General features: G+C 43.0%; 1 protein-coding gene across 2 annotated transcripts in view; it reads left to right on the forward strand.

The window, feature by feature from the left end:
• The window catches only part of ASCC3 (activating signal cointegrator 1 complex subunit 3), a 498,380-nt gene that overhangs the window by 62,066 nt on the left and 409,363 nt on the right, over positions 1 to 26,951 (forward strand). For both annotated transcript variants that reach the window (XM_072141894.1, XM_072141895.1), the window contains exons 6-8: positions 5,865 to 6,072; positions 26,061 to 26,199; positions 26,279 to 26,404. In XM_072141894.1, coding sequence (XP_071997995.1) covers positions 5,865 to 6,072; positions 26,061 to 26,199; positions 26,279 to 26,404 — 473 coding nt within the window. The remainder of the gene's footprint in view (positions 1 to 5,864; positions 6,073 to 26,060; positions 26,200 to 26,278; positions 26,405 to 26,951) is intronic.

Genomic DNA, 26,951 nt, shown 5'->3' on the forward strand with positions numbered 1-26,951 from the left:
TTCAAAAGCCAAAATATAGAGTTTAGCTCACCAGAACATTGTATGAAAGTGTAGTTTGCGTTACAGATCCCTCCTGGATTTCTCTCTCTTCTGGAGAAATGTGAACATTTGCACCATGGTTCATACAATGCCATATATCCCATATCAATGAGAGGAATTACTTTACTGGAAATATGTACCATTGCTCATACGAAGCCATATATGCTATTGCAATAAGAGATATTGCCCTACTAGAAATGTGCACCATTGTTCATACCATGCCTTATATTCCATGACAATGGGATGTATTTATATACTAGAAATATTCCCTATTGTTCATACTTTCCCATATATCCCATGGCAATAAGAGGTGACACTTTGCTGATACTCTATGGATTCTACGCTGCATGAAGATGGTAGCTTAGTTTTCCTGTGGTCGAAGGATCAGTCAGATATGCTTTGTGGAATGGCTGCATTGTAATGGATGACACCTGCTTTGCATTTGTATTAAAGCATGACTGTAAAGCTATAGTGATTTTACCAAATTATTATATGTGATTCCTTGCTTGTCCTTTTCTTTTCAAGGTTATGGCATTTACAGTTCTGAAAGTGTTTTGACACTTAGGACGGAGACTAATGTCTGTCCGTCTATCCCCTCAGCCTGAGGCCAGTTAGCTTACCCACAGATCCTGTGATGCCTTGTGTTCTCTCTCCAAGTAATCTAGCATTAAATACATTTAGTTTACTACAGGTAAATCCACTGAACAGTGCACAATTTACATTCAGGATGTACATGGTGACTAGTCTGGCAGCTTCCATCACATAGTGGAGCAGGGGGTATGTAATAAATGAAATGGTAGAAATCATTAATACATGAAGTCTATAGCCTGTGCTGTGTGAGCACTAAGGGTTAATAGCTTCTCTGCACAGAGCTGATAATTTCCGATGACAAGGTGGGGAGAGTGAACAGCAGAAGATGGAAAGAGAGACAGAGAAAGTTCTGTAGAATCAAAGACTGGGATGGAGGGCTGATGGGAAACAGAGAGATCTTGTACCTCACTATTCTGTGCTGGAGACATTTGCATTCACTGTTCTGTACACATCCAGCACTACTACATTCACTGTCACACGACCTCCTCCTCTGTGAGCAGGGAGCAGCAGTTCCTTTCCTTCCATGAAATCGACCAAGAAACAAAATGTAAACAAAGTATGGATTCATAGGGCTTATCAGCAAATGGAGAATAAGCAGCTATTGCAGCAATGAGGTAATCGGAGGTGGACAGCAAAGAAACTGCTACATATAGGTAACAAAGATAATAGGCAAATTTGTTTTACATCCCAAGAGCTATTGATTTATTGAAAAAAAAAAACCTTTACAGTTACTCTTTTCAGTTAAGAAAACCTGTTTTCTTCTACCAGCTTGTGTCAACAATCAATCTGAAGCTATCAGGGCTACAGTATATCATGTCATCCTGATTTCCCATTAGAATGCCTTTCTACCTATTGCCGTCAGTTATCCTTTGTCTTAATAAAGCTGTCGTTTTTCAGTTTTACCCTTCAGGTAGAGATTCACTAGCTCCTTTTCACTAATTTGATTGTACATCCTCTTCTTCTTTCTGCCATTCTTCTGACTCGCCTTTCTTAAACCTTTCAATCTGTCTTCTTCTATTTGTTCTTGGCCTCTCTAGTTCTTGTCATGTTTCTTTCACATCTCTAGTCCTTCATACACAATTGCTAAGCAAAGGTGGTACCGCTGTATTGCTGTATATATTTTCATGGCAGCTTTGTACAGTCTGCAATTCTTAATAGGAAATCCTAACATTTAATTGATGCTAAGGCTAAAGCAGGTTATGTACCCTGACCTGCATATTGAAATCAAACTTTTATTTTTTGCCCTTAGATTTATATGCCTTTGACGCTACATCTTGACTTTTGATTGTCCATGAACTTTATTGTATCTCGGCTTATTGTGTTGCTTCTGCTGTTATTCTTAGTAAAGAGCTATTGTGTGAAGTCGTGTTTTACTATTTCAGCCCTTGATGTTGCACCTTGTAGCTATATTTGCCTCCTCACTACTCTGCACCCAGAAGTCATGTTCGCTGGGTTTTCTTTTTTTTTTCTGTCTCTGAAGCAGTAAGATTATCGCTTATAGTATGTAAGAGGATGCTACTGCTCTGGCAATGGACATGCGTTTGTAATGGGTCTCACAACACAGCCTTATGTATGAACACATCATCAGACACAATTTCTAAATCAGAATTCACCATATTGGCCCAAAGAACGGTAAGACGAATGAAGCCCTTACACCGACATTGGACATAGTACTACGTCACGGATGGCAAGGATTTGCCGCATTGTGACGTAGTACTAAGTCCCCCTTCTGGCACTGGCTGACAAACGGGGTCGGTGCCAGAAGTGATTGGAGATTCCTCTGATTGTGGGTGTTAACCCCTTACACTCCAAGGTTTGTAAGGGCTGTGTGTACCGAGTTGGACCCCCCTGTGGGAGTCTGATGCTCGGATGGCAGCCCCGGGGCTGCGCAATCTTCTCCGGGAGCCGAGTCAGAGTAATACATCTGTATTACGCTGTGTTATAAGAATAAGAGCATCGCTCGTTCAAGTCAACCTGTAAAAGTAAAAATAATTTTTAAAAATGTAATTAAAGTGAAAGTCCCCTAAACACCAACATTCCGTATACATACTTAATAAAGTACAAAAACAACAAAATTATGAGAAAAACCCACATATTTGGTATTGCCACGTCCGTAACAATATGTACAATAAATCAGTAACATTATTGAACCCGCTGGGTGAAGGCCGTAAAAACTAAATCCCAAAAACGTGCCAAAAATATATATATTTTTCATAAAATCTCTTCACAAAAGTGTTCAAAGTGTTCAAAAAGCGTTATATGCACCAAAATGGTACCACTTAAAAGGACAACTCAACAAGTAAAAAAATAAACCCTGAACCAGCTCTGTCAACCAATAAATATAAAAGTTATATCTCCAAAAAATGGTGATACGAAATAAAAATGAAGTATTTGTAAAGCGCATCTCATGTCGCAGAAAATAACTTTTATTTGTTCATATTGCCAAAAAAATTGATTGTATAGCCATTCAAAAAGGGTATCAAACTTTGTGGAGCGTTTTGGTATTTTATCCACTGAGAATGTGTAAATTTTTTTAAAAACACATACATTTAGCCAAAAAAAATTTCTAAATTGCACACAATTTAGTTTTAACACCTGTAAAATAGGGTTAATAGACTTCATAAAAGTTGTTTTACATATGTTGAGGGGAGTAGTTTCTATAATTGGGTAATTTATGCGGTTTTACTATTATTTAGGCCTCTCACAGTGACTTGAAATCTGAGCAGGTCCCTCCATAGCAGGATTTTGCATTTTTTTATGAAAATGTGAATGACACTAATGTGAAAAAAGTTCATAACCTTCTACAAAAATGAGAGGATGCATAAAAAAACATGTCATTATAAAGCAGACATATGGTTTATGTTAGTTCTCAAGTATTTTTGCTGTTGTGTTATGTGTTGAAAAAGTAGAGCATTTTGAATTTCGAAAATCCAGAATTTTTCAAAATTTACATCCATCATTTTTTTTCATAAATAAATACAAAACTTAATAGCAAATTTTTTTCAAGTAACATGAAGTACAAAGTGTCACAAGAAAACAATTTTTAATAGACTTTGATATGTTGAAGCTTTCTGAAGTTATAACCACTTTTGACTAGTGATGCAGATTTTAAAAAATGGGCCTTATCTGGAAGGAAAAAAGAGGCTTTGGCGGTAAGGGGTTAAAATCTCTGGGGAACAGAAGGTGATGGGAAGACCTTCCTTTCACCTTTTGGGGTTTCTCTCCCGTTATGCTCTCCTGAAATAGGTAGAGTAACAGATTACCCCAATGCAGGTGTAACCTGGGTCTTAACTCTTTATAGTCACTTGAATTTCTGAAATGAAACAACATTTTTTTAAGGTTTAACTTACAATTTGGTGTATAGAGAAAGTTGTCAAGTAGTTTCCTACATCTGCTGAGAAAATGTTGTTTAGCTGACATATGTTGTGTATAGAAGCTCCAAAGCCCTTCCCTTTTATTTAGACCATGTGTAGTCGGAAGGTCAGTACTACTTTATGTTCAACTGACGAATCCTGCTAACTCATTGGTGCAAATTGACGTACCTGTATGTTCGAGGTGGCAGTTTATCATTTTGGCAGTGCTGCCATGATGTTCTGTTAGTTTTGAATGGAGCAGCAGGACACTTGCTTGACTGTCTTCGGTGTGAATAAGATTCCTGTTCCCAAGATCGGTGGGTGTGCAGATGACAAACTAACATGTTAGAACTCTTTTAACCCGTTCACGACCTGTGACGTAATAGCACGTCACGGGTCGGCCGCGGGTGCATGGAGAGGGCTCACGCGCTGAGCCTTCTCCATAGCCGGTAAGTCTTTGCTGCATATTGCAGCAAAGGCTTACCGGTAACACCCGCGATCGGTGCCTGCACCGATCGCGGGTGTTTTCCCACTGATCGCCGCCGGCAAAGCTGCCGGCGGCTTCAAAAGGATTGCGGCGCATCGGCGCCGCCATCTCTTCGAGGATCGCCGCTCCCCGTGACGTCATCGGGGAACGGTGATCCGTCACCATGGTAGCTACTTCGGGTTAACCCATGCATTACAATGTGCTATCAGCACATTGTAATGTATGAGTAGTAAGATACACATATACTGCCATACTGTAGTATGGCAGTATATGATAGGATCGTGCAGACACCCTAGGGTTAAAGTACCCTAGGGAGTCTGAAAAATACTAAAAATAAAAATAAAAAAAAGTTTAAAAAACAAATTATAATAAAAAACCCTAAAAACTCAAATCACCCCCCCCTTTCCCTAGAACTGATATAAATATAAATAAACAGTAAAAATCACACATTAGGTATTGCCGCGTCCGAAAATGCCCGATCTATCAAAATATGATAACGGTTTTTCACTGCGTTTAATCCCGTAATGGAAAATCGCGCCCAAAGTCGAAAATGGCACTTTTTTTGTCATTTAAAAAAATTTAAAAATTCTATAAAAAGTGATCACAAGGTCGAACAGTCCTAAAATTGATAACATTGTAAACGCCATCAAAATCCGCAAAAAAATGACACCACCCACAGCTCTGTACACCAAAGTATAAAAAAGTTTTATTAGCGCCAGAAGATGGCAAAATCCCCCAAAAAAATTTTTATACAGGAGGTTTTAATTTTTTTAAATGTATGAAAACAATATAAAACCTATATAAATTTGGTATCCCCGTAATCGCACCGACCCAAAGAATAAAGTAGACATGTCATTTGGGGCGCACAGTGAAATCCGTAAGATCCAAGCCCACAAGAATACGGCACAAATGCGTTTTTTTACCAATTTCACTGCATTTGGAATTTTTTTACCGCTTCCTAGTACACGGCATGGAATATTCAATACCATCTCCATGAAGTGCAATTTGTTACACAGAAAATAAGCCGTCACACAGCTCTGTACATGGAAATATAAAAAAGTTATGGATTTTTGATCATGGGGAGTGAAAAATGAAAATGAAAAAACAAAAAAGGGCCAGGTCCTGAAAGGGTTAAAGGTTTTGAAACATGCTGTATAAACTACAGAATGGCAGGTCCGCCTACTTTAAATTGGCTACAATCCTCAGGGTTCCCCATTTTAAGAGCTGTCTTGGTGACCAGAATGTTGGTTTTTACATAGCTTTTTAAGAAATCAAGTTTTATTTAAAAAAAAAAAAAAAAAGTTTCTTAGTAGACTTGAGATTTAATTATTTTTTAATATTTGAGCGAGATTAAGGACTGTTTTTTTTTTTTTTTTTTTAAATCTTTTATAAAGGCTACCTTAAAAGAAATGCCCCGGATGGTTCTAAACCCAACTATGGCTGTCAAGTCACTGTCCACTCTGAACAGGAAAAGCAGCTCATCAAACAGTATCGTCGAGAAGAAAAACGTCATGCCAGGCGAGAAAAACGAGTAGGCGAGGAAGGAGAGATTTCTGGTGAAGGGCTAATAGGCTTTGATCCAAAGGAACTGCGGATGCAAAGGTAATAAATGCCAGAAGCTGAAAAATGTTTTAGCTGTAATTGGTACTTTAATGTATCCTAATCGTTTATTTTCTTTAAGTTCAGCTTTTTGAGATTACACGATTTCAACTTCTGGTCACGTCTAAGCAGAAGTATAGAATTTTTTTTTCCTCTATGAAAACCTAATTTTCTAGGATAAGGAAGCAGTGATCTGCTTAATTAGAATCTGCTTGGTCGCTTTCACGCGGTTTAGAAATGCAGATTAAGGAGGTAAGCCATCTTCCTTAGGTGCTCTGTACACACCACTAGTTTAAGATTTATGAAGTCTGTACTAAATGCATTGAAACTATCTGTTTTTCCTCCGGAGATTAATGGTTGCTATTTTCTACGTTGTCATCTTGAAATATAGGGAAAAAAGGGAAAGCAAATAAGGCGTTGCAATGCTGCAGTGAAAGAAAAAAAAACTAGCCTTGTTGGCTTTTTAAATATTGGACCCATAAAATGTGTGATCTCTACATTGTTACGTGGCATAGAGTGAGAACAGCAACATTGTAAATAAGAATGTCTTCTGCGGCTATTGAGATGCCAATGCCTACAAATTATGCCTATAATTTGCTGCAATTGTTATTGGGAGAGTGTTTTTATCCTTACTCACTGACCTCTTTGTTTCAAAGCAGGTGAATTGTTAAATTGACTGTGACACGGACAACACACTGCTTCATATACTCCCACCTCTTCCCTGTTCTTTATCTTGTTAGGGTCACCCCAGGGACTTTATTCTAGGGAAAACTATGTAAAAGTATATTTCTGCCTTCATTTCTTTCCCCAGTTGTGTGTGTTATTGTGAATCTCTGAATATTGTGGTGTCCATCAGCAATGTTGCTTAAAATGGTCACATACCAGGCTTTTGTAGCTCACGTTGGATGTTGTTTGGTCTTTGTACCTAAACTCTTTGAGTATCATTCTATCTCTGTGAAGGAAAATCACTGTCCTAATAGAGTTATGGAATTTAGTCTTTCTTAACTCCTTAACCCCTTTAAAGCTTCTTTAACCCCTTAAGGACGCAGCCTGTTTGCAGGTTAAGGCTCGCAACTTTTTTTGGAAATTTGACCAGTGTCTCTTCCTGTGGTAATAACTTTTCAACGCTTTAAGATATCTCTGTGATTTTGAGATTGTTTTCTCGTGAGACATTGTAGTTTATGTTAGTAGTGTCATTTCAGTGATCCGTTCCTTTTTTGGGGGGTAAAAATTCAAAAATTTAGGAAAAATTTGAAAAAAATGACTATTTTCAAAGTTTCAAATGTTATAATTTTTAGACAAAAAGTGATACCACAAATTTTTTTTGATAGAAACCTTTTGCCATTGGTCTTCTTTTTATATCCATAATTTGTTTTACGTTTCCATTATTTTTATGGATGTGAGAAGGTTTGAAGTTTTAGTAGCAACTTCTCAGATTTTCTTGAAATTTGAAAAATGCGAACTTTTTGGTGATCAATTCAGTTTGGAAGTGCTCTATAAAGGCTTATGTACTATATACCCCCACAAGTAACACCATTTTATGAACCTAACATCTCAACCTATTCAAATCAGCATTTAAGAAGTCTGTTAACCCTTTAATTATTTTTCCGGAAGCATATGAAAATGGAGTGGAAATTTTGAAATTTCAATTTTTGATTTCAATCTTTCCAATTTAGCCCTAAAACGGATACATTCAGAAGGAATTTGAGGTAAATATATATTCCTAATTTCTTGCCCTGCTTCTTCCGAGTACGGCGATACCAGACATGTGGATGTCAGCTGCTGTTTCCCCGCACATCGATGTCCAGAACAGAGTTAGCGATACCGGGAATTTGGAAGGCCAATTTGGCTGCAAATATTTTGTGGTGCCACAGTGTAATTGAAGAGCCCCTGAAGTAAAAGTACAATAGAAAACCCCCCAAAATGTCACCATTTCGGAAACTAGACCCCTCAAAGAATTTATCGGTGGTTGTGGTGAGCATTTTAACCCCCGACACGCTGGTCAAAATTGAATGCAAAGTAAATGGTGCAGAGTAAAAATTGTGTTTTTATCTCAAAAATGTCATTTTAGTGCCTCATATACTGTGCCCAACCCATGCCACTTTAGACAAACACCCCAAAAATCATTCTGCGGGTTGTCCCGAGTACAGCAATACCACACATGTGCCAATAATTTACAGACTGGGCGCACAGAAGGGATGAGAACGGAAGGAGTGAAATTTTGATTTTCCAGCTCCGTTTTCACATGTGTGGATTTGGAGTGCCATGTCATGTTGGCAGGGCCCGTGAGGTGCCAGTGCAATAGAAACCCCCAATAAATGATACCATTACGGAAACTAGACCCCTCAAAGAATATATCGGTGGTTGTGGTGAGCATTTTAACCCCCGACACGCTGGTCAAAATTAAATGCAAAGTAAATGGTGCAGAGTAAAAATTGCGTTTTTAGCTCAAAAATGTCATTTTAGTGCCTCATATACTGTGCCCAACCCATGCCACTTTAGACAAACACCCCAAAAATCATTCTGCGGGTTGTCCTGAGTACAGCAATACCACACATGTGCCAATAATTTACAGACTGGGCACACAGAAGGGATGAAAACGGAAGGAGTGAAATTTTGATTTTCCAGCTCCGTTTTCACATGTTTGGATTTGGAGTGCCATGTCATGTTGGCAGGGCCCGTGAGGTGCCAGTGCAATAGAAACCCCCAATAAATGATACCATTACGGAAACTAGACCCCTCAAAGAATTTATCGGTGGTTGTGGTGAGCATTTTAACCCCCGACACGCTGGTCAAAATTAAATGCAAAGCAAATGGTGCAGAGTAAAAATTGCGTTTTTATCTCAAAAATGTCATTTTAGTGCCTCATATACTGTGCCCAACCCGTGCCACTTTAGACAAACACCCCAAAAATCATTCTGCAGGTTGTCCCGAGTACAGCAATACCACACATGTGCCAATAATTCACAGACTGGGCACACAGAAGGGATGAAAACGGAAGGAGTGAAATTTTGATTTTCCAGCTCCGTTTTCACATGTTTGGATTTGGAGTGCCATGTCATGTTGGCAGGGCCCGTGAGGTGCCAGTGCAATAGAAACCCCAATAAATGATACCATTACGGAAACTAGACCCCTCAAAGAATTTATCGGTGGTTGTGCTGAGCATTTTAACCCCCGACACGCTGGTCAAAATTAAATGCAAAGTAAATGGTGCAGAGTAAAAATTGCGTTTTTATCTCAAAAATGTCATTTTAGTGCCTCATATACTGTGCCCAACCCGTGCCACTTTAGACAAACACCCCAAAAATCATTCTGCAGGTTGTCCCGAGTACAGCAATACCACACATGTGCCAATAATTTACAGACTGGGCACACAGAAGGGATGAAAACGGAAGGAGTGAAATTTAGATTTTCCAGCTCCGTTTTCACATGTTTGGATTTGGAGTGCCATGTCATGTTGGCAGGGCCCGTGAGGTGCCAGTGCAATAGAAACCCCAATAAATGATACCATTACGGAAACTAGACCCCTCAAAGAATTTATCGGTGGTTGTGGTGAGCATTTTAACCCCTGACACGCTGGTCAAAATTAAATGCAAAGTAAATGGTGCAGAGTAAAAATTGCGTTTTTATCTCAAAAATGTCATTTTAGTGCCTCATATACTGTGCCCAACCCATGCCACTTTAGACAAACACCCCAAAAATCATTCTGCGGGTTGTCCTGAGTACAGCAATACCACACATGTGCCAATAATTTACAGACTGGGCACACAGAAGGGATGAAAACGGAAGGAGTGAAATTTTGATTTTCCAGCTCCGTTTTCACATGTTTGGATTTGGAGTGCCATGTCATGTTGGCAGGGCCCGTGAGGTGCCAGTGCAATAGAAACCCCAATAAATGATACCATTACGGAAACTAGACCCCTCAAAGAATTTATCGGTGGTTGTGGTGAGCATTTTAACCCCCGACACGCTGGTCAAAATTAAATGCAAAGTAAATGGTGCAGAGTAAAAATTGCGTTTTTATCTCAAAAATGTCATTTTAGTGCCTCATATACTGTGCCCAACCCGTGCCACTTTAGACAAACACCGCAAAAATCATTCTGCAGGTTGTCCCGAGTACAGCAATACCACACATGTGCCAATAATTTACAGACTGGGCACACAGAAGGGATGAAAACGGAAGGAGTGAAATTTTGATTTTCCAGCTCCGTTTTCACATGTTTGGATTTGGAGTGCCATGTCATGTTGGCAGGGCCCGTGAGGTGCCAGTGCAATAGTAACCCCCAATAAATGATACCATTACGGAAACTAGACCCCTCAAAGAATTTATCGGTGGTTGTGGTGAGCATTTTAACCCCCGACACGCTGGTCAAAATTAAATGCAAAGTAAATGGTGCAGAGTAAAAATTGCGTTTTTATCTCAAAAATGTCATTTTAGTGCGTCATATATTGTGCCCAACCCATGCCACTTTAGACAAACACCCCAAAAATCATTCTGTGGGTTGTCCCGAGTACAGCAATACCACACATGTGCCAATAATTTACAGACTGGGCACACGGCAGGGGTCAGGAATAAAGAAGCACAATTTAGGTTTTCAAGCTTCGTTTTCACTAGATTGGTAATGGGGGGTACCCCTGAGGTACCAGTACAATAGAAACCCCCAAGTAGTGAACCTATTTTGGAAAGGGCACCCCTCAAAGAATGTATGTAGGCTTGTATGAGCATTTTAACCCCCAACACGCTGGCCAAAATTGAGTGCAAAGTAAATGGTGCAGAGTAAAAATTGTGTTTTTATCTCAAAAATGTCATTTTAGTGCCTCATGTACTGTGCCCAACCCATGCCACTTTAGACAAACACCCCAAAAATCATTCTGCGGGTTGTCCCGAGTACAGCAATACCACACATGTGCCAATAATTTACAGGCTGGGCACACGGCAGGGGTCAGGAATAAAGAAGCACAATTTAGGTTTTCAAGCTTCGTTTTCACTAGATTGGTAATGGGGGGTACCCCCGAGGTACCAGTACAATAGAAACCCCCAAGTAGTGAACCTATTTTGGAAAGGGCACCCCTCAAAGAATGTATGTAGGCTTGTATGAGCATTTTAACCCCCAACACGCTGGCCAAAATTGAGTGCAAAGTAAATGGTGCAGAGTAAAAATTGTGTTTTTATCTCAAAAATGTCATTTTAGTGCCTCATGTACTGTGCCCAACCCATGCCACTTTAGACAAACACCCCAAAAATCATTCTGCGGGTTGTCCCGAGTACAGCAATACCACACATGTGCCAATAATTTACAGGCTGGGCACACGGCAGGGGTCAGGAATAAAGAAGCACAATTTAGGTTTTCAAGCTTCGTTTTCACTAGATTGGTAATGGGGGGTACCCCCGAGGTACCAGTACAATAGAAACCCCCAAGTAGTGAACCTATTTTGGAAAGGGCACCCCTCAAAGAATGTATGTAGGCTTGTATGAGCATTTTAACCCCCAACACGCTGGCCAAAATTGAGTGCAAAGTAAATGGTGCAGAGTAAAAATTGTGTTTTTATCTCAAAAATGTCATTTTAGTGCCTCATGTACTGTGCCCAACCCATGCCACTTTAGACAAACACCCCAAAAATCATTCTGCGGGTTGTCCCGAGTACAGCAATACCACACATGTGCCAATAATTTACAGGCTGGGCACACGGCAGGGGTCAGGAATAAAGAAGCACAATTTAGGTTTTCAAGCTTCGTTTTCACTAGATTGGTAATGGGGGGTACCCCCGAGGTACCAGTACAATAGAAACCCCCAAGTAGTGAACCCATTTTGGAAAGGGCACCCCTCAAAGAATGTATGTAGGTTTGTATGAGCATTTTAACCACTAAGGTGCTGGCTCAAATGTAATACAAAGTGAGTAGTGCAGAGAAACAATTGTATTGCAATTTATCAAATATGCCATTGAAGTGACAAAAGTATTTTGCCCAACTCATGCCACTTTAGACAAACACCCCAAAAATCATTCTGCGGGTTACCCCGGTTAGGGCAATACCCCATAGGAGGCAATAACCTGTAGGATGGAGACACGGCAGGGCTCAAAAGGGAATAACTTGTTGGAGCACAGACATTGTACTTTTTTTTTTCTTTTTGGCATCATGAAAGATTTGTAGATGGCAATAGGGGCCAGTACAGTAGAAACCCCTAAGAACTGACCCTATTTTGGAAACTACACCCCTCCATGAATTAATCTAGGGGTATAGTTAGCATTTTAACCCCACAGGTGGACCCCTGAAAAAGTGCATAATGGATAGTGCATAGTAAAAAATATCCATTATGTCATTTTGTGCCCAGCTGCTGCCACGGGAGACAAACACCCTAAAAATCATGATGCATGTTTTCCCGGGTAAAGCATACGGGATAGTAATCTACAGGCTGGGCACATGGCAGGGCTTAGAAGGGAAGATGCGGCATGCGGCATGATGTATAAGCTGTGCGTCAGGGTAACAACAGGGTACTCTAAAAATCCAGGGATGTATGATAAATTCGGAAGCAATCTTTCATACATAACCCTGGTTTTTCTGGGCATGTCTCACAGTGATGAATGGTGTCCTTCCTAATGCCATTTTTGGAGCACACCCTGCACCTCTTTTGTGACCTTCCCTTGCTGGCTGATTGGGGAACTACTCCTGGAAAGTGCTGCCCTGGTACAATACGTGATGTGGCCTCACTTCCAGATGTGCTAGCACTCTCCCCTTCCTGGTCTCCAAAAAGAAAGTACTTTATTACCACCTCTTGAAATTCCAGGAAAGTTCCCCTCTGGCCGGCATATCGATGCAGCACATAAGCATTATACAATGCCATCTGCATGATGTGCACGGCCAGCTTCTTGTACCACACCCTCGACTTCCGCATGGCATTGTACGGCTGAAGCACCTGGTCAGACAAGTCCACCCCTCCCATGTATTTATTATAATCTAAAATACAGTCTGGCTTGGGGGCTTCTGCACTGGCACCTCGTACTGGGACAGGGGTGGTGGTGTGCTCATGTATTGTGGTTAATACAAGGACTTCTCTCTTGTCCTTGTACTTAACACACAGTACAGAGTCGCTGCATAGTGCCCTGCTTTCGTGCCTTTTAAGTTTTTGCCCAAGCAGCGACTTAGGGAGACCTCTCTGATTTCTGCGTACAGTGCCGCATGCCGCAGTATTTCTGGAAGTGAGGCACTTGAACAGGGTGGTGCTGGTGTAGAAATTGTCCAGGTAGATGTGGTAGCCCTGGTCCAGCAGTGGGTGCACTAAATCCCACACTATCTTCCCTGTAACACCCAGGAAGGGGGGGCATTCTGGGGGCACTATAGTGGAGTCCTTCCCTTCATATACCCTGAACTTGTATGTGTACCCTGATGAACTTTCGCACAGCTTATACATTTTCACACCATATCTTGCCCTCTTATTGGGCAGGTACTGGCGGAATTGAAGTCTCCCTTTGAATTGTACCAGGGACTCGTCTATGCTCACATGTTTGGCGGGAGTATATGCCTGGGCAAACTTGGCACTAAAATGATCTAATATGGGCCTGACCTTAAATAACCGATCATAACTGGGGTCACCTCTGGGTGGGCACTGTGTGTTGTCAGTGTAGTGCAAAAACTTATGGATGGCTTCAAAGCGCATCCTGCTCATTGCCATGCGGAACATGGGGGTGTGGTACAGTATGTCTGTGCTCCAGTAGTCCCTGATTGAAGGCTTCTTTACTATCCCCATAAGGAGTATTATGCCCCAATACTTGTGCATCTCTGCTGCAGTGACAGGGGTCCACCTGTAGGGTTGTGCATAAAAGGACGTGGGGTTTTGGGCAATATGTTGTGCAGCGTAGAGATTTGTCTGAAATATAATAATATTCAGCAGCGCCTCATCAAAAAAAAACTTAAAAAAGTCCACAGCTCTGAGCCCTGTCGTGTCAAAGTTAATTCCAGGATGGCCCGTAAAGTCAGGGACCTGAGGGGTATAATTATCTGGGGCTACCCATGTGGGGTCAGTGGAAGCCCCAGACGCTTCTCCTGCAGAAGTCCCAGAAACTTCTCCTGCAGAAGTCCCAGGCACTTCTCCTGCAGAAGTCCCAGGCACTTCTCCTGCAGAAGTCCCAGGCACTTCTCCTGCAGAAGTCCCAGGCACTTCTCCTGCAGAAGTCCCAGGCACTTCTCCTGCAGAAGTCCCAGGCACTTCTCCTGCAGAAGTCCCTGGAACCCTACGGCGCCTTCTTGGGGGTCCTTCCAGGTCACTAGAAGATGAGCAGGAGGATGATGATAAGTAAAAGGGACCATCATCCCCACTAGCTGACTCGGTGTCAGAGGCAAGCATGTTATATGCCTCCAACACGGTGTACGTCTTCTGAGACATTGCACACAAAAAAAATAGAGAACTAGAAAAATTAGATAATGTGCACCAAACTACACGGATAAACCGTCTAGCAGGCACACAAAAAAAAAAAAATATAATGCACACCAAACTACACGGACAAGCCGCACAGATGGCACACACAAAAAATAATGTGCACTAAACTACACGGACAAGCCGCACAGATAGCACACAAAAAAAAAAAGAGAATGCACACCAAACCACACGGACAAGCCGCACAGATGGCACACAAAAAATAATGCGCACTAAACTACACGGACAAGCCGCACAGATAGCACACAAAAAAAATAATGTGCACTAAACTACACGGACAAGCCGCACAGATAGCACACAAAAAAAAAAAGAGAATGCACACCAAACCACACGGACAAGCCGCACAGATGGCACACAAAAAATAATGCGCACTAAACTACACGGACCAGCCGCACAGATGGCACACAAAAAATAATGTGCACTAAACTACACGGACAAGCCGCACAGATAGCACACAAAAAAAAAAAGAGAATGCACACCAAACCACACGGACAAGCCGCACAGATGGCACACAAAAAATAATGTGCACTAAACTACACGGACAAGCCGCACAGATAGCACACAAAAAAAAAAAGAGAATGCACACCAAACCACACGGACAAGCCGCACAGATGGCACACAAAAAATAATGCGCACTAAACTACACGGACAAGCCGCACAGATAGCACACAAAAAAAATAATGCGCACTAAACTACACGGACAAGCCGCACAGATGGCACACAAAAAAAATAATGCGCACTAAACTACACGGACAAGCCGCACAGATAGCACACAAAAAAAAAGAGAATGCACACCAAACCACACGGACCAGCCGCACAGATTGCACACACAAAAAGTAGCTACGTACGGGTACACCTACGGCGCTCTGGAAAAAAATATTACCAGGCACCGAAAAAAAACCTATGTGCACCGCGCAAAAAGGCGCTACAAATGCACCTAGCTTGCCCTAAGACAAACTAACTACCGCTAAGACTGCTAAAGATTCTGTGCAGCGCTATTCACACGGCGCACTGAAAAGTGCGTCCAGTGCAGAACAACGCTAACACAGCGCACTGAAAAGTGCGTTTGGGTTCAGAAGGGACAGACAGGGAAAAACGGAAGACACGTGGGATCACACAAGGCGATCACACAGGGAACACACAGGACACAGGAAAAAACAGATAGGATGGGAATTTGTAGGGAACAATAGGGATCAGATAAGGATCAGAACACTATTTATAGTGTAAAAGTGTATTTTGGTGCACACAGTAACGCTCTTTCCTCTCTCCAGCGATACCAAACCAAAATGGTGCCGCTGGAGGAAGAGGAAAGGGCTAAAAGCACGTTTTTCAGCCCAAAATCGCTGTAATTGGCCAGTCAGGTTTGACTGGCCAATCACGGCGATCGGCGGGCGGGACCGATTTGATTGGTCGGGTGACGGAGACAGGAACTCCTCCTGCCTCTGTCACCCAATTCTCGTCCCGATGTCACCACGTCGCGAGACGTGGTGACAATTCTAAAATCCTATGCGCTCGCGCCGTAGCTGTACTGCGCTGAGCGCTAATCGTCGGAAGCTGCGCAGTACAGCTACGGCGCGGAGCGCTAAGGTGTTAAATGACAAGGTCTCTGCAAAAGCAATACATATCATAACAAATTTTACTTAGTTTTTTTCAAGACATGTGAGACTTAATCTTGATATGATATTTTTAATAATTACATATTTAAAATTTGCCAATAATTGACTACAAGCATTTTTGTCATTTTTCCAATTAAAATGTTTTTAATTTAAGTTTAAGTAGTAATTTCTTTACCAAGCTATGCTATAAATATTTGCAGCATTATTCTGTCACCCTTTCCTAGGTTCAGCTACAGATCTCTGGCACTTTGAAGCATCCATATACAATCCATATATCATATTTAAGGGGGAACTCTCCTGTTTAATATGGCACCATAACTTTAACTTTCCCTTTGCAGAAGTACATGCACCCAGACCCAGACATGCGCCAGACTGCAGCCGACACTGCAAATCCATCATAGTTGCTTTGTAAAATGCTTTTATTTAAAATAAATTTTGGTTTATTTTTTTTGGTGTCTGTGTTGGGGGGGAGGTTTTTTTTTTTTTAAGGTTTTTTATTAATTGAATTTGCGTCTGTCACTTTTTACGTGTTTTTACTGTTTATGCAGTCCTGTTTCACATACACCTCATGCCACCTCAGCACTCGCCAGGCACGCACTCCCACGTAACATATACCTCATGCCACCTCGGCACCAGACATGCAGTCCCACGTAACATATACCTCATACCACTTCAGCACTCGCCAGACACGCACTCCCACGTAACATATACCTCATGCCACCTCAGCACCAGACATGCAGTCCCACGTAACATATACCTCATGCCACCTCAGCACTCGCCAGACACGCACTCCCACGTACCATATACCTCATGCCACCTCAGCACCAGACATGCAGTCCCACGTAACATATACCTCATGCCACCTCAGCACCAGACATGCAGTCCCACGTAACATACACCTGCCACCTCAGCACCCGGCAGACACGCAGACCCACGTAACATATACCTCATGCCACCTCAGCACCAGACATGCAGTCCCACGTAACATACACCTGCCACCTCAGCACCCGGCAAACAAGCAGTCCCACGTAACATATACCTCATACCACCTCAGCGCCAGACACGCAGTCCCACGTAACATATACCTCATGCCACATCAGCACCAGACATGCAGTCCCACGTAACATACACCTGCCACCTCAGCACCCGCCAGACACGCAGTCCCACGTAACATATACCTCATACCACCTCAGCACTCGCCAGACACGCACTCCCACGTAACATATACCTCATGCCACCTCAGCACTCGCCAGACACGCACTCCCACGTAACATATACCTCATGCCACCTCAGCACCAGACATGCAGTCCCACGTAACATATACCTCATGCCACCTCAGCACTCGCCAGACACGCACTCCCACGTAACATATACCTCATGCCACCTCAGCACCAGACATGCAGTCCCACGTAACATACACCTGCCACCTCAGCACCCGGCAGACACGCAGTCCCACGTAACGTATACCTCATGCCACCTCAGCGCCAGACACGCAGTCCCACGTAACATATACCTCATGCCACCTCAGCACCAGACATGCAGTCCCACGTAACATACACCTGCCACCTCAGCACCCGGCAGACATGCAGTCCCACGTAACATATACCTCATGCCACCTCAGCGCCAGACACGCAGTCCCACGTAACATATACCTCATGCCACCTCAGCACCAGACATGCAGTCCCACGTAACATACACCTGCCACCTCAGCACTCGCCAGACACACAGTCCCACATAACATATACCTCATGCCACCTCAGCACCAGACATGCAGTCCCACGTAACATATACCTCATGCCAACTCAGCACCAGACATGCAGTCTCACGTAACATGTACCTCATGCCACCTCAGCACCAGACATGCAGTCTCACGTAACATGTACCTCATGCCACCTCAGCACCAGACACACAGTCCCACATAACATATACCTCATGCCACCTCAGCACCAGACATGCAGTCCCACGTAACATATACCTCATGCCAACTCAGCACCAGACATGCAGTCTCACGTAACATGTACCTCATGCCACCTCAGCACCAGACATGCAGTCTCACGTAACATATACCTCATGCCACCTCAACACCAGACATGCTGTCTCACGTAACATATACCTCATGCCACCTCAGCACCCGCCAGACACGCAGTCCTACGTAACATAAACCTCATGCCACCTCGGCACCCGCCAGACACGCAGTCCTACGTAACATAAACCTCATGCCACCTCGGCACCCGCCAGAAACGCAGTCCTACGTAACATACACCTAATGCCACCTCAGCACCTGTCAGACATGCAGTTCTATGTAAAATACACCTCATGCCAACTCAGCACCTGCAAGACATGCAGTCCCATGTAACATACAGGTCTTCACTGACCTTATCACATCCACTCCTATCAAGCCCCCTCACCTCCATACACGTGTATGCACACAGTACCTGAACACGTTCTACTTGCAGGCAGCCATTACAGCTCTACTTCCTGTGAGAAGACTGCGTAGTAAGCCACGCCCCTTTCCTGGAGGCTCCGCCCCCTCCCGTGACATCACGGCTACTCAGACTACCACGCTCCGGACCGCTCAGCCCACACACTACAGGGGATAATTGCCAAGCTTACTTTTACGCTTGGCAATTATTCTGGGGAGTAATGGCGCCTCATCATGCGTCTATGACGCTTGGTGAGGCGTTAATGCGATCTCTGGGTGCAATGAGAATTTTAACCCTTTATGTGCTGTTCCAAATCTAATACAAAGTGAATGGTGCAGAGTAAAAATCATTATGCAGGTTCTGCCAGGTACGGAAATAATCTATGGTCTGGGCGCACAGCACAACAGACATATTACAAATGTTTTTTGTCAGCATGAAGCATTTTCAGATGCCTTTAGGGACCAGTAAAGTAAAAAGAAAAACTGTCCCTAATTTCAGAAAATACACCCCTTAATTTATCTAGGATTGTTGTGACTATTTCAAATATGCCATTTTTGTCCAAATATATTGTGCCCAACTCATGCCACTAGAGAAAATCACCTTAAAAATGATTGTTGGTTCTCCTGGTAACAGCAATATCCAATTTGTGGCAATAATCTATTACCGGGACACAAGGCAGGGTACATCCAACAAATAAGAAAATTAAATTAAAACACTTCTCTATGCATAGACTACGTTTGTTGGGTAATGTATCACACTAATAAATGTTTTCCCTCCTTATACCCCTTTTTGAACACATCCTGCACCATTTTTGATTCCTTCCTTTGCTTGCAGTTTGGGGAACTTCTCCAGGAAAGTGTTGCCCTGGTACAACACTTGTGGCATCGCTTCCGGAAGCACTGGTGCTCACCCTTTCTAGTCTCCAAAAATCAGTTTTATTACCACCTTTTGGTATTCCAGGAAAGATCTGCTCTGGCATGCACATCAATATAGCACATATGCATTATACAGTGTCCAGCTTCTTGTACCACACCCTCCATTTCCACATGACGCTATAGGGCTGAAGCACCTGGTAGACCAAGTCAACCACCCCCATGTACCTCTTGTAGACCAAAATGTAGTCAAGTTTGGGGGGTTTAGTACTGGTACCTTGTATTGGGACAGGGGTGCTGGTGTGCCCATGTATTGCTGTTAATTCAAGGACCTCTCTCTTGTCTGTTGTACTTAACACAAAATACAGAGTTGCTGCATTGTTCCCTGGCTCTCATGCCAGTTTTTGCTCAAGGAGCAACTTAGGGAGGTTTTTCTTTCTGACCATGCTATATGCCACAGTATTTGTTGAAGCGAGGCATACGAATAGTGTTATGTTCATATAAAAATTGTCATATAATTGTCATATAAAAAAGTATAAGTGGAAGCCCCTTTCCATTAGTGGGTGCACTAAGCCCCAAGCTACTCCAGCAATTCCGGCAAGGGGGGTCATTCTGTGGGCTGTATCCTGGAGTTCTTAAATTTGTAGGTAATAATAATAATCTTTATTTATATAGCACCATCAAATTCCATAGCACTACAGACTTAGGGGAACATATACAAAATAAAATAAGACATTGCAGAGTAATAACAGTCATATGAAACAATAGGAGTGAGGGCCCTTCTCACAAGAGCTTACAGTCTATGAGGAAGAAGGGGGTGACACGAGGTATAAGAGCTTACATAATGGTCCAGTCATTTTTTAAAAATAAGGGAATGGAATAAAAATTAATAAATAAAAATTCTGCTGCTTGAACCATCATCCATCAGCCACCATCTTATATACAAAGTCCAAAGGAACGGTAGGGAAACCTGGTACCTTGCATTTTCTGGATACAGACAAGGGGACTACCCAGCATTGGTTAATAGAGAGCGATAAGCCTGCCTAAATATATAGGTCTTAAGAGCACATTTGAAGGTTTGGGGGTTGGGTATTAGTCTGACCCTCGGTAGGGCATTCCAGAGAATTGGTGCAGCTCTGGAGAAGTCATGGAGACCTGAGTGGGAGGTTCCAATTAAATAAAAGTTTAACTTAACTTAAAATAACTGGATAAGCGATAGATTTAGATAAGAGTGAACAGGTAGGACGGTGCAGCAATATGAAGAGTTTTGTAGATGATGGTGACTAATTTAAACTGTATTTGAAAGAAGATACGCAACCAGTGCAGTGACTGGCATAGACTGGATGAATCAGTGTAGTGTTTGGACTGAAATATGAACCTGGCTGCTGCCATGAGAATGGATTGTAGAGGAGAGTGTATAATAAGTGGATGTCCGTGTAGGGATTTACAGTAGTCTAGAAGAGAGTGAATGAGAGCGACAACTTGTGTTTTAGAGGTTTCAATTGTAAGATAAGGTAAGATTTTAGAAATGTTTTTTAAGGTGCTTACGACTAGAGCGAGCAACATATTGAAAATTCTGTGCAAAGGAGAGTTCGGAGTCCAGCCTAGCCTTAAGACAATGAGCCTGCTACATTGGGGTTATGGTGACATTACAGACAGAAATAGAGAGATCAGTGTTTGGGTGGAGACTGTAGAAAGGCAAGAAGTTCAGTTTTGGAAGCATTAGGGTCATGATTTGAGAGATGGCAGAGAGACAGTCACTGGTGTTCCTCAGCAAGGCGGGAGTGATATATTACGTGCAGACTTGTATAGCTGGGTATCATCCGAATAAAGATGATACTGAAAACAAAATCTGCTGATGGTTTGTCCAATGGGGGCAATATAGAGTGTAAAAAAGAAGAGTACCTAGGACTGAGCCCTGAAGAACCCCATCAGTGAGGGGGAGAGGCGAGAGATCCAGAGGAGGTGACACTGAAGGTGCGGTGCGAGAGAGGAAAAAAATGTCATTCAGGCCATCTTGAGTTAGAGTTGGCATCAAATGCTGCCGAGAGATCCAGAAGAACTAAGAGAGAATAGAGCCCTTTGGATTTGGTGGTGAGGAGATTATTGGAGACTTTAGAAAGAGAAGTTTAAGTACAGCGCAAAGAGCGGAAACCAGATTGTTGGGGAACAAGTAGGGAGTTGCTGAGAGATGGCGTGTTAGTCGAGAATAAACCAGGCACTCCAGGAGTTTGGAGATAAAATGAAGATTTTAACCCCTTAAGGACCCAGGGTATTTTCGTTCATTTCTCGCTCTCCATCTTCAAAAATCTGTAACTTTTTTATTTTTCTGTGTACAGAGCTGTGTGAGGGCTTATTTTGTGCGTAACAATTTTTAATTTACCTTGATGTCATTTATTATAACATGCCATGTAGTGGGAAGCCGGAATAAAATTCCAAATGTGGATAAATTGAAAAAAAACATGTGTGCGTCACGTTCTTGTGGGCTCAGTTTTTATGACTTTCACTGTGTGCTCCAAATAACACCTCTACTTTATTTTTTGGTTCGGTACGATTGCGATAATACCAAATTTATACAGGTTTTATTGCGTTTTAATACATTTTCAAAAATTAAACAAATGAGTACAAAAAAGATAAAAAAATTTTTTTCCATCTTCTGATGCTAATAACTTTTTCATACTTTGGTGCACGGAGATGTGTGAGGTGTCATTTTTTGCGAAATGAGACGACGTTTTCATTGCTACCATTTTGAGGTCTGTGCGACATTTTGATAATTTTTTGTTTCATTTTTTATGTGATGTAACCGTTTTTATATTTTGATCGGGCATTTTGGGACGCAGCGATACCCAATATGTTTGTGATTTTTACTGTTTATTATGTTTTATATCAGTTCTTTTCATCAGTTTTTTCATTTTTTAAACTTTTTTTTTTTCTTTTTTTTCCCACTATTTCTTAGACCATCTAGGGTACATTAACTCTAGATGGTCAGATCGCTCCTACCATATACTGCAATACTTCTGTATTGCAATATATGGCATTTTTGCAGGTCATTCATTACAATGAGCCACTGGTTGACTGATCACTCATGTCAAAAGAAGACCCGAGGCTACCATGGCAACCGATCGCCGCCCCCCGATGACGTTCGGGGGGCGCAGCGATCGTAAAAAAGATGCGGCGCCCGCGCGCCGCCGTCTTTTAAACGCCGCCGGCAATGACAGGGTTAATAGCTGCGATCGGTGCAAGCACCGACCGCGGTTATTAGCGGTGGGGGTTTTCTGCAAAATGCAAAAAACCCCACCTTTGTATGAAGAGGACTCAGCATGTGAGCCCTCTTCATACACTCCTTATACCTCTGCGCCGTAGAGCTACGGCGCAGAGCGTTAAGGGACATCTACCATCAGGATAAAGAATTGTAAACCATGCACACTGACGTACTGGTGTGTGCTCTTCTTTTAGCTTCTTAGAACCTTGTTTAGAAGGTTTAGAACGCTTAGGCTCAATTGCATAATTAAAAACTTTATTTTGTAAAAACAAGGGCATGACAACCTACAAGAAGAGCAGATCCTGAAAATGGTTGACACACCAGCATGTAATTGTGCTTGGTTTACATACTGGTGGTAGATGTCCTTTAAAACGTGGTGGTAGTTAGCAGCACTGGATGTATCCAGGGAAGGTTTCTTTAGGAATCGAGTGACAACCGCATGCTTGAAAAAAGAGGGATAGATGCCAGAAGCGCGAGAGAGGTTGAAGATTTTAGTGAGGTGCGACGTGACCTCTGGGTAGAGAGCCTGTGTAGGATGTGATGGGATGGGGTGACTGATGCAGGTAGTGGAGCAAGCAAAGGAGCCTGCACACTTCATCCTCTGTAACTGGCTCAAAGGAAGAGACCGGACAGGGTGAAATAGCGGAGGTAGGAGTAGTTCATGGAGTTAAGGGGAATTTATTTCCTGGTGAATGCAGTCTTTAACCCCTTATCAACTAGCCTGTTTTTGTTTGTTTCTTTGTTTTCACACTTCAGTGTATGGAGCTGGGCATGGTGTAATTTTGTTGTAGTTTTCAATGCTACCATTTTAAGGACTGTAAGGCCTTTTGATCACTTTTTATTGAGTTTTTTAAAATGGCAAAATAGTAGCCTTTTTGACTTTGGGTGCTATATTCCATTACGGGGTTAAATTCTGTGAAAAACAGTTGTTATATTTGATAGATTGGACAATTTGGGACATGGCAATATACAACGTGCGTATGATTTTATCTTTTTATTTATATCAGTTATAGGGAAAGGGGGGTGATTAGAATTTTTTTTTTCAACTATTTTTCAGACCCCCTAGGGTACTTTAACTCTACGTTGTCTGATTGATCCTACCATATACTGACATACTACAGTATGGACGCATATGGGGATTTTCCACACCATCTATTACAATGTGCAAATCGCATTGTATTTGATGGTGTAAAACAAGACCTTGGGTTTTTGTATGACCCAAGGCTGTCATAGTAATCTGGGAGGTTTTTCGGGGGGCAGCGATCAAATGCAATATGGCAGTGCCCACACTGCAGGCATTTACGTGGGTAACACCCGCGATCTGTGTTAGCACCAACCAGCAAATGCCAACGCCCACCCTGTGTGGAGAGGGCTCAGCCTGTGTAACCGACGGGAGCCAACATGTAACATACTATTTCGTCACCCATTGGTAAGGGGTTAAAGTAGGTGGCTGGATCTTCTGCCACAAGGTTTTTAACAAGGTGCTGAACCTTTGGTGTTAGTAAATAATGAAGAATATCGAAGACCCTTTTAGGATTGTTAGAGAGAGAGGATATTAGATTAGTGAAATAGACCACTTTGGCGAGATGGAGGGAAATGTTATATGTTTAAAGCATAAATTTGAAGTGCAATAAGTCTGCAGATGTGTGCGATTTTATCCACAGATGTTCGGCACTCCTGTAGTACTGCCTAAGGAAACGTGTTTCTCCTCCTAACGCGGCGCGCGGTCCTTCGTCCTCCTAACGCGGAGCGCGGTCCTTTGTCCTCCCAACGCGCCGCGCGTTCCTTTGTCCTCCCAACGCGGCGCGCGTTCCTTTGTCCTCCCAACGCGGCGCGCGTTCCTTTGTCCTCCCAACGCGGCGCGCGGTCGTTTGTCCTCCCAACGCGGCGCGCGGTCGTTTGTCCTCCCAACGCGGCGCGCGGTCGTTTGTCCTCCCAACGCGGCGCGCGGTCGTTTGTCCTCCCAACGCGGCGCGCGGTCGTTTGTCCTCCCAACGCGGCGCGCGGTCGTTTGTCCTCCCAACGCGGCGCGCGGTCGTTTGTCCTCCCAACGCGGCGCGCGGTCGTTTATCCTCCCAACGCGGCGCGCGGTCCTTTGTCCTCCCAACGCGGCGCGCGGTCCTTTGTCCTCCCAATGCGGCGCGCGGTCCTTTGTCCTCCCAACGCGGCGCGCGGTCCTTTGTCCTCCCAACGCGGCGCGCGGTCCTTTGTCCTCCCAACGCGGCGCGCGGTCCTTTGTCCTCCCAACGCGGCGCGCGGTCCTTTGTCCTCCCAACGCGGCGCGCGGTCCTTTGTCCTCCCAACGCGGCGCGCGCCCCTTTGTTTTTTCCCCACATGGCGAGCGGTCCTTTGTCCTCCCAACGCGGCGCGCGCCCCTTTGTTTTTTCCCCACATGGCGCGCGCTCCTTTGTCCTCCCAACGCGGCGCGCGTTCCTTTGTCCTCCCAACGCGGCGCGCGCTCCTTTGTCCTCCAACGCGGCGCGCGCTCCTTTGTCCTCCCAACGCGGCGCGCGCTCCTTTGTCCTCCCAACGCGGCACGCGCTCCTTTGTTTTTTCCCCACATGGCGCGCGGTACCTTGTCCTCCCAACGCGGCGCGCGCGCCTTTGTTTTTTCCCCACGTGGCGCGCGCTCCTTTGTTTTTTTCCCACGTGGCGCGCGCTCCTTTGTTTTTTCCCCACATGGCGCGCGCTCCTTTGTATTTTTCCCACGTGGCGCGCGCTCCTTTGTATTTTTCCCACGCGTTAGGAGGACAGTCTCAGAATCACTTTGATAAGTAACAGTGTTCAAAAGTTATAACCATATAAAGCGACGCAAGTCAGAATCCAAAAAATGGGAGTGTGCCTTAAGCTGCAAAATGGCTGCGTCCTTAAGGGGTTAAGGGTACTATTGTGTTATGTTGAAGCACAAGCTCACTTTTCTTTTTTCTTTTTTTTAGGGGAAGTGCTCTGCCGTTTAAATTGCAGCTGGCATGTTTAGGTCTCCAACCTTGGGGATGCTGCTGAACATAGTATATACTATAATGGATAGAAAAAACTGTTTCTAGAAATGTGATGTTTTTTTTCTTCAGCGGTTCACATAAGAAGGCATGGAAGATCATAGTTTAGCAATTACTTAACAGAGTTGTAAACCATTTGTGAAAAAAGTAGCATAATAAAATGGACCTACAGGCTGTAGATGCATAATATCTTCACTTAACTTGATCTATTTTTAATTAAGGTTAAGGTTTTTACCTTGTATAGTGGTATGTGTTCCTAGGATTCATTCCTAAGTCAGATCTTTTCTCTTACACCTTGTTTACATTTTTCTTTGTTCCTGTTAGTTTGATTATTCTCATGTTTTTTTATATGCCAGTACTTTGTTTTGATCAAAACAGTTTTTCCTACAGGGAACATGCACTTTTAAATGCCAGAAATGCACCAGTTCTGGGAAGAGAAAGGGATTATGGCGAAAGAATTGTGTACCCACATGTTTATGACTCATATGCTGAAGCCATTAAAACATCTGCATTTGTTGGTGGAGCAAAGGTATGTTTACAGCTACCTTCTCATTTCTGGCTCATGTCATAGAAAATATATATAGCTAATCATGTTTTTGCTATTGTAGCTGCTTCTGCCAGAAGGTATTCAAAGAGAAAACAACAAAATGTATGAAGAGGTCAAGATCCCTATTACTGAGCCAATGCCAATAGGATTTGAAGAGAGGCCAGTCTACATTAAAGACTTGGATGAGGTATGTATGTTTACTTGTACCATCCTTAGTTTAAAATGTCTTCAAGGCTGAAAAGAACAGTTCTTGTTGCAGTTACTCTCAGTACCCACTTTCCTTATTTCAAAATTTCAGGATCCCATAATCTGAAAATGTGAGGAGCTAATAGTTTTGTTAGGTGCCCCTGTGCCTTTTTTTTGCATACAGCAACACTGAGGTTACTGGTAGGGATCATTGCTTGTTTTTCTTGTTCCGAAAAGGACAGGGGATACTTGTCATTTGGTGAGGATTCCAGGATTTAGACCTCTGCTAATCAGTAGTATGGAGGCCTATTTTAATTCCAAAAAAATAGAGCAGCTGAGCTCAGTAGTGGTAGGTCACTTGCTCGACTTGCCCCATTTGGGGGTACAATAGACCCCAGTTTTCATGATTTGTTGGTATGCTGCCTGGGTCTCACAAATTACTCCTTTGAGTCTGCCTATTGTGTTCTCTTGAAGAAGTTACAGTATTGTCAATTTTTCTTTGTTGAATAAACGTTTACCATATTTTTTGGCCTATAAAGCGTACCAGA

The sequence above is a fragment of the Engystomops pustulosus genome, chromosome 3, assembly GCF_040894005.1.
Source record: "Engystomops pustulosus chromosome 3, aEngPut4.maternal, whole genome shotgun sequence".
Taxonomy (NCBI): domain Eukaryota; kingdom Metazoa; phylum Chordata; class Amphibia; order Anura; family Leptodactylidae; genus Engystomops; species Engystomops pustulosus.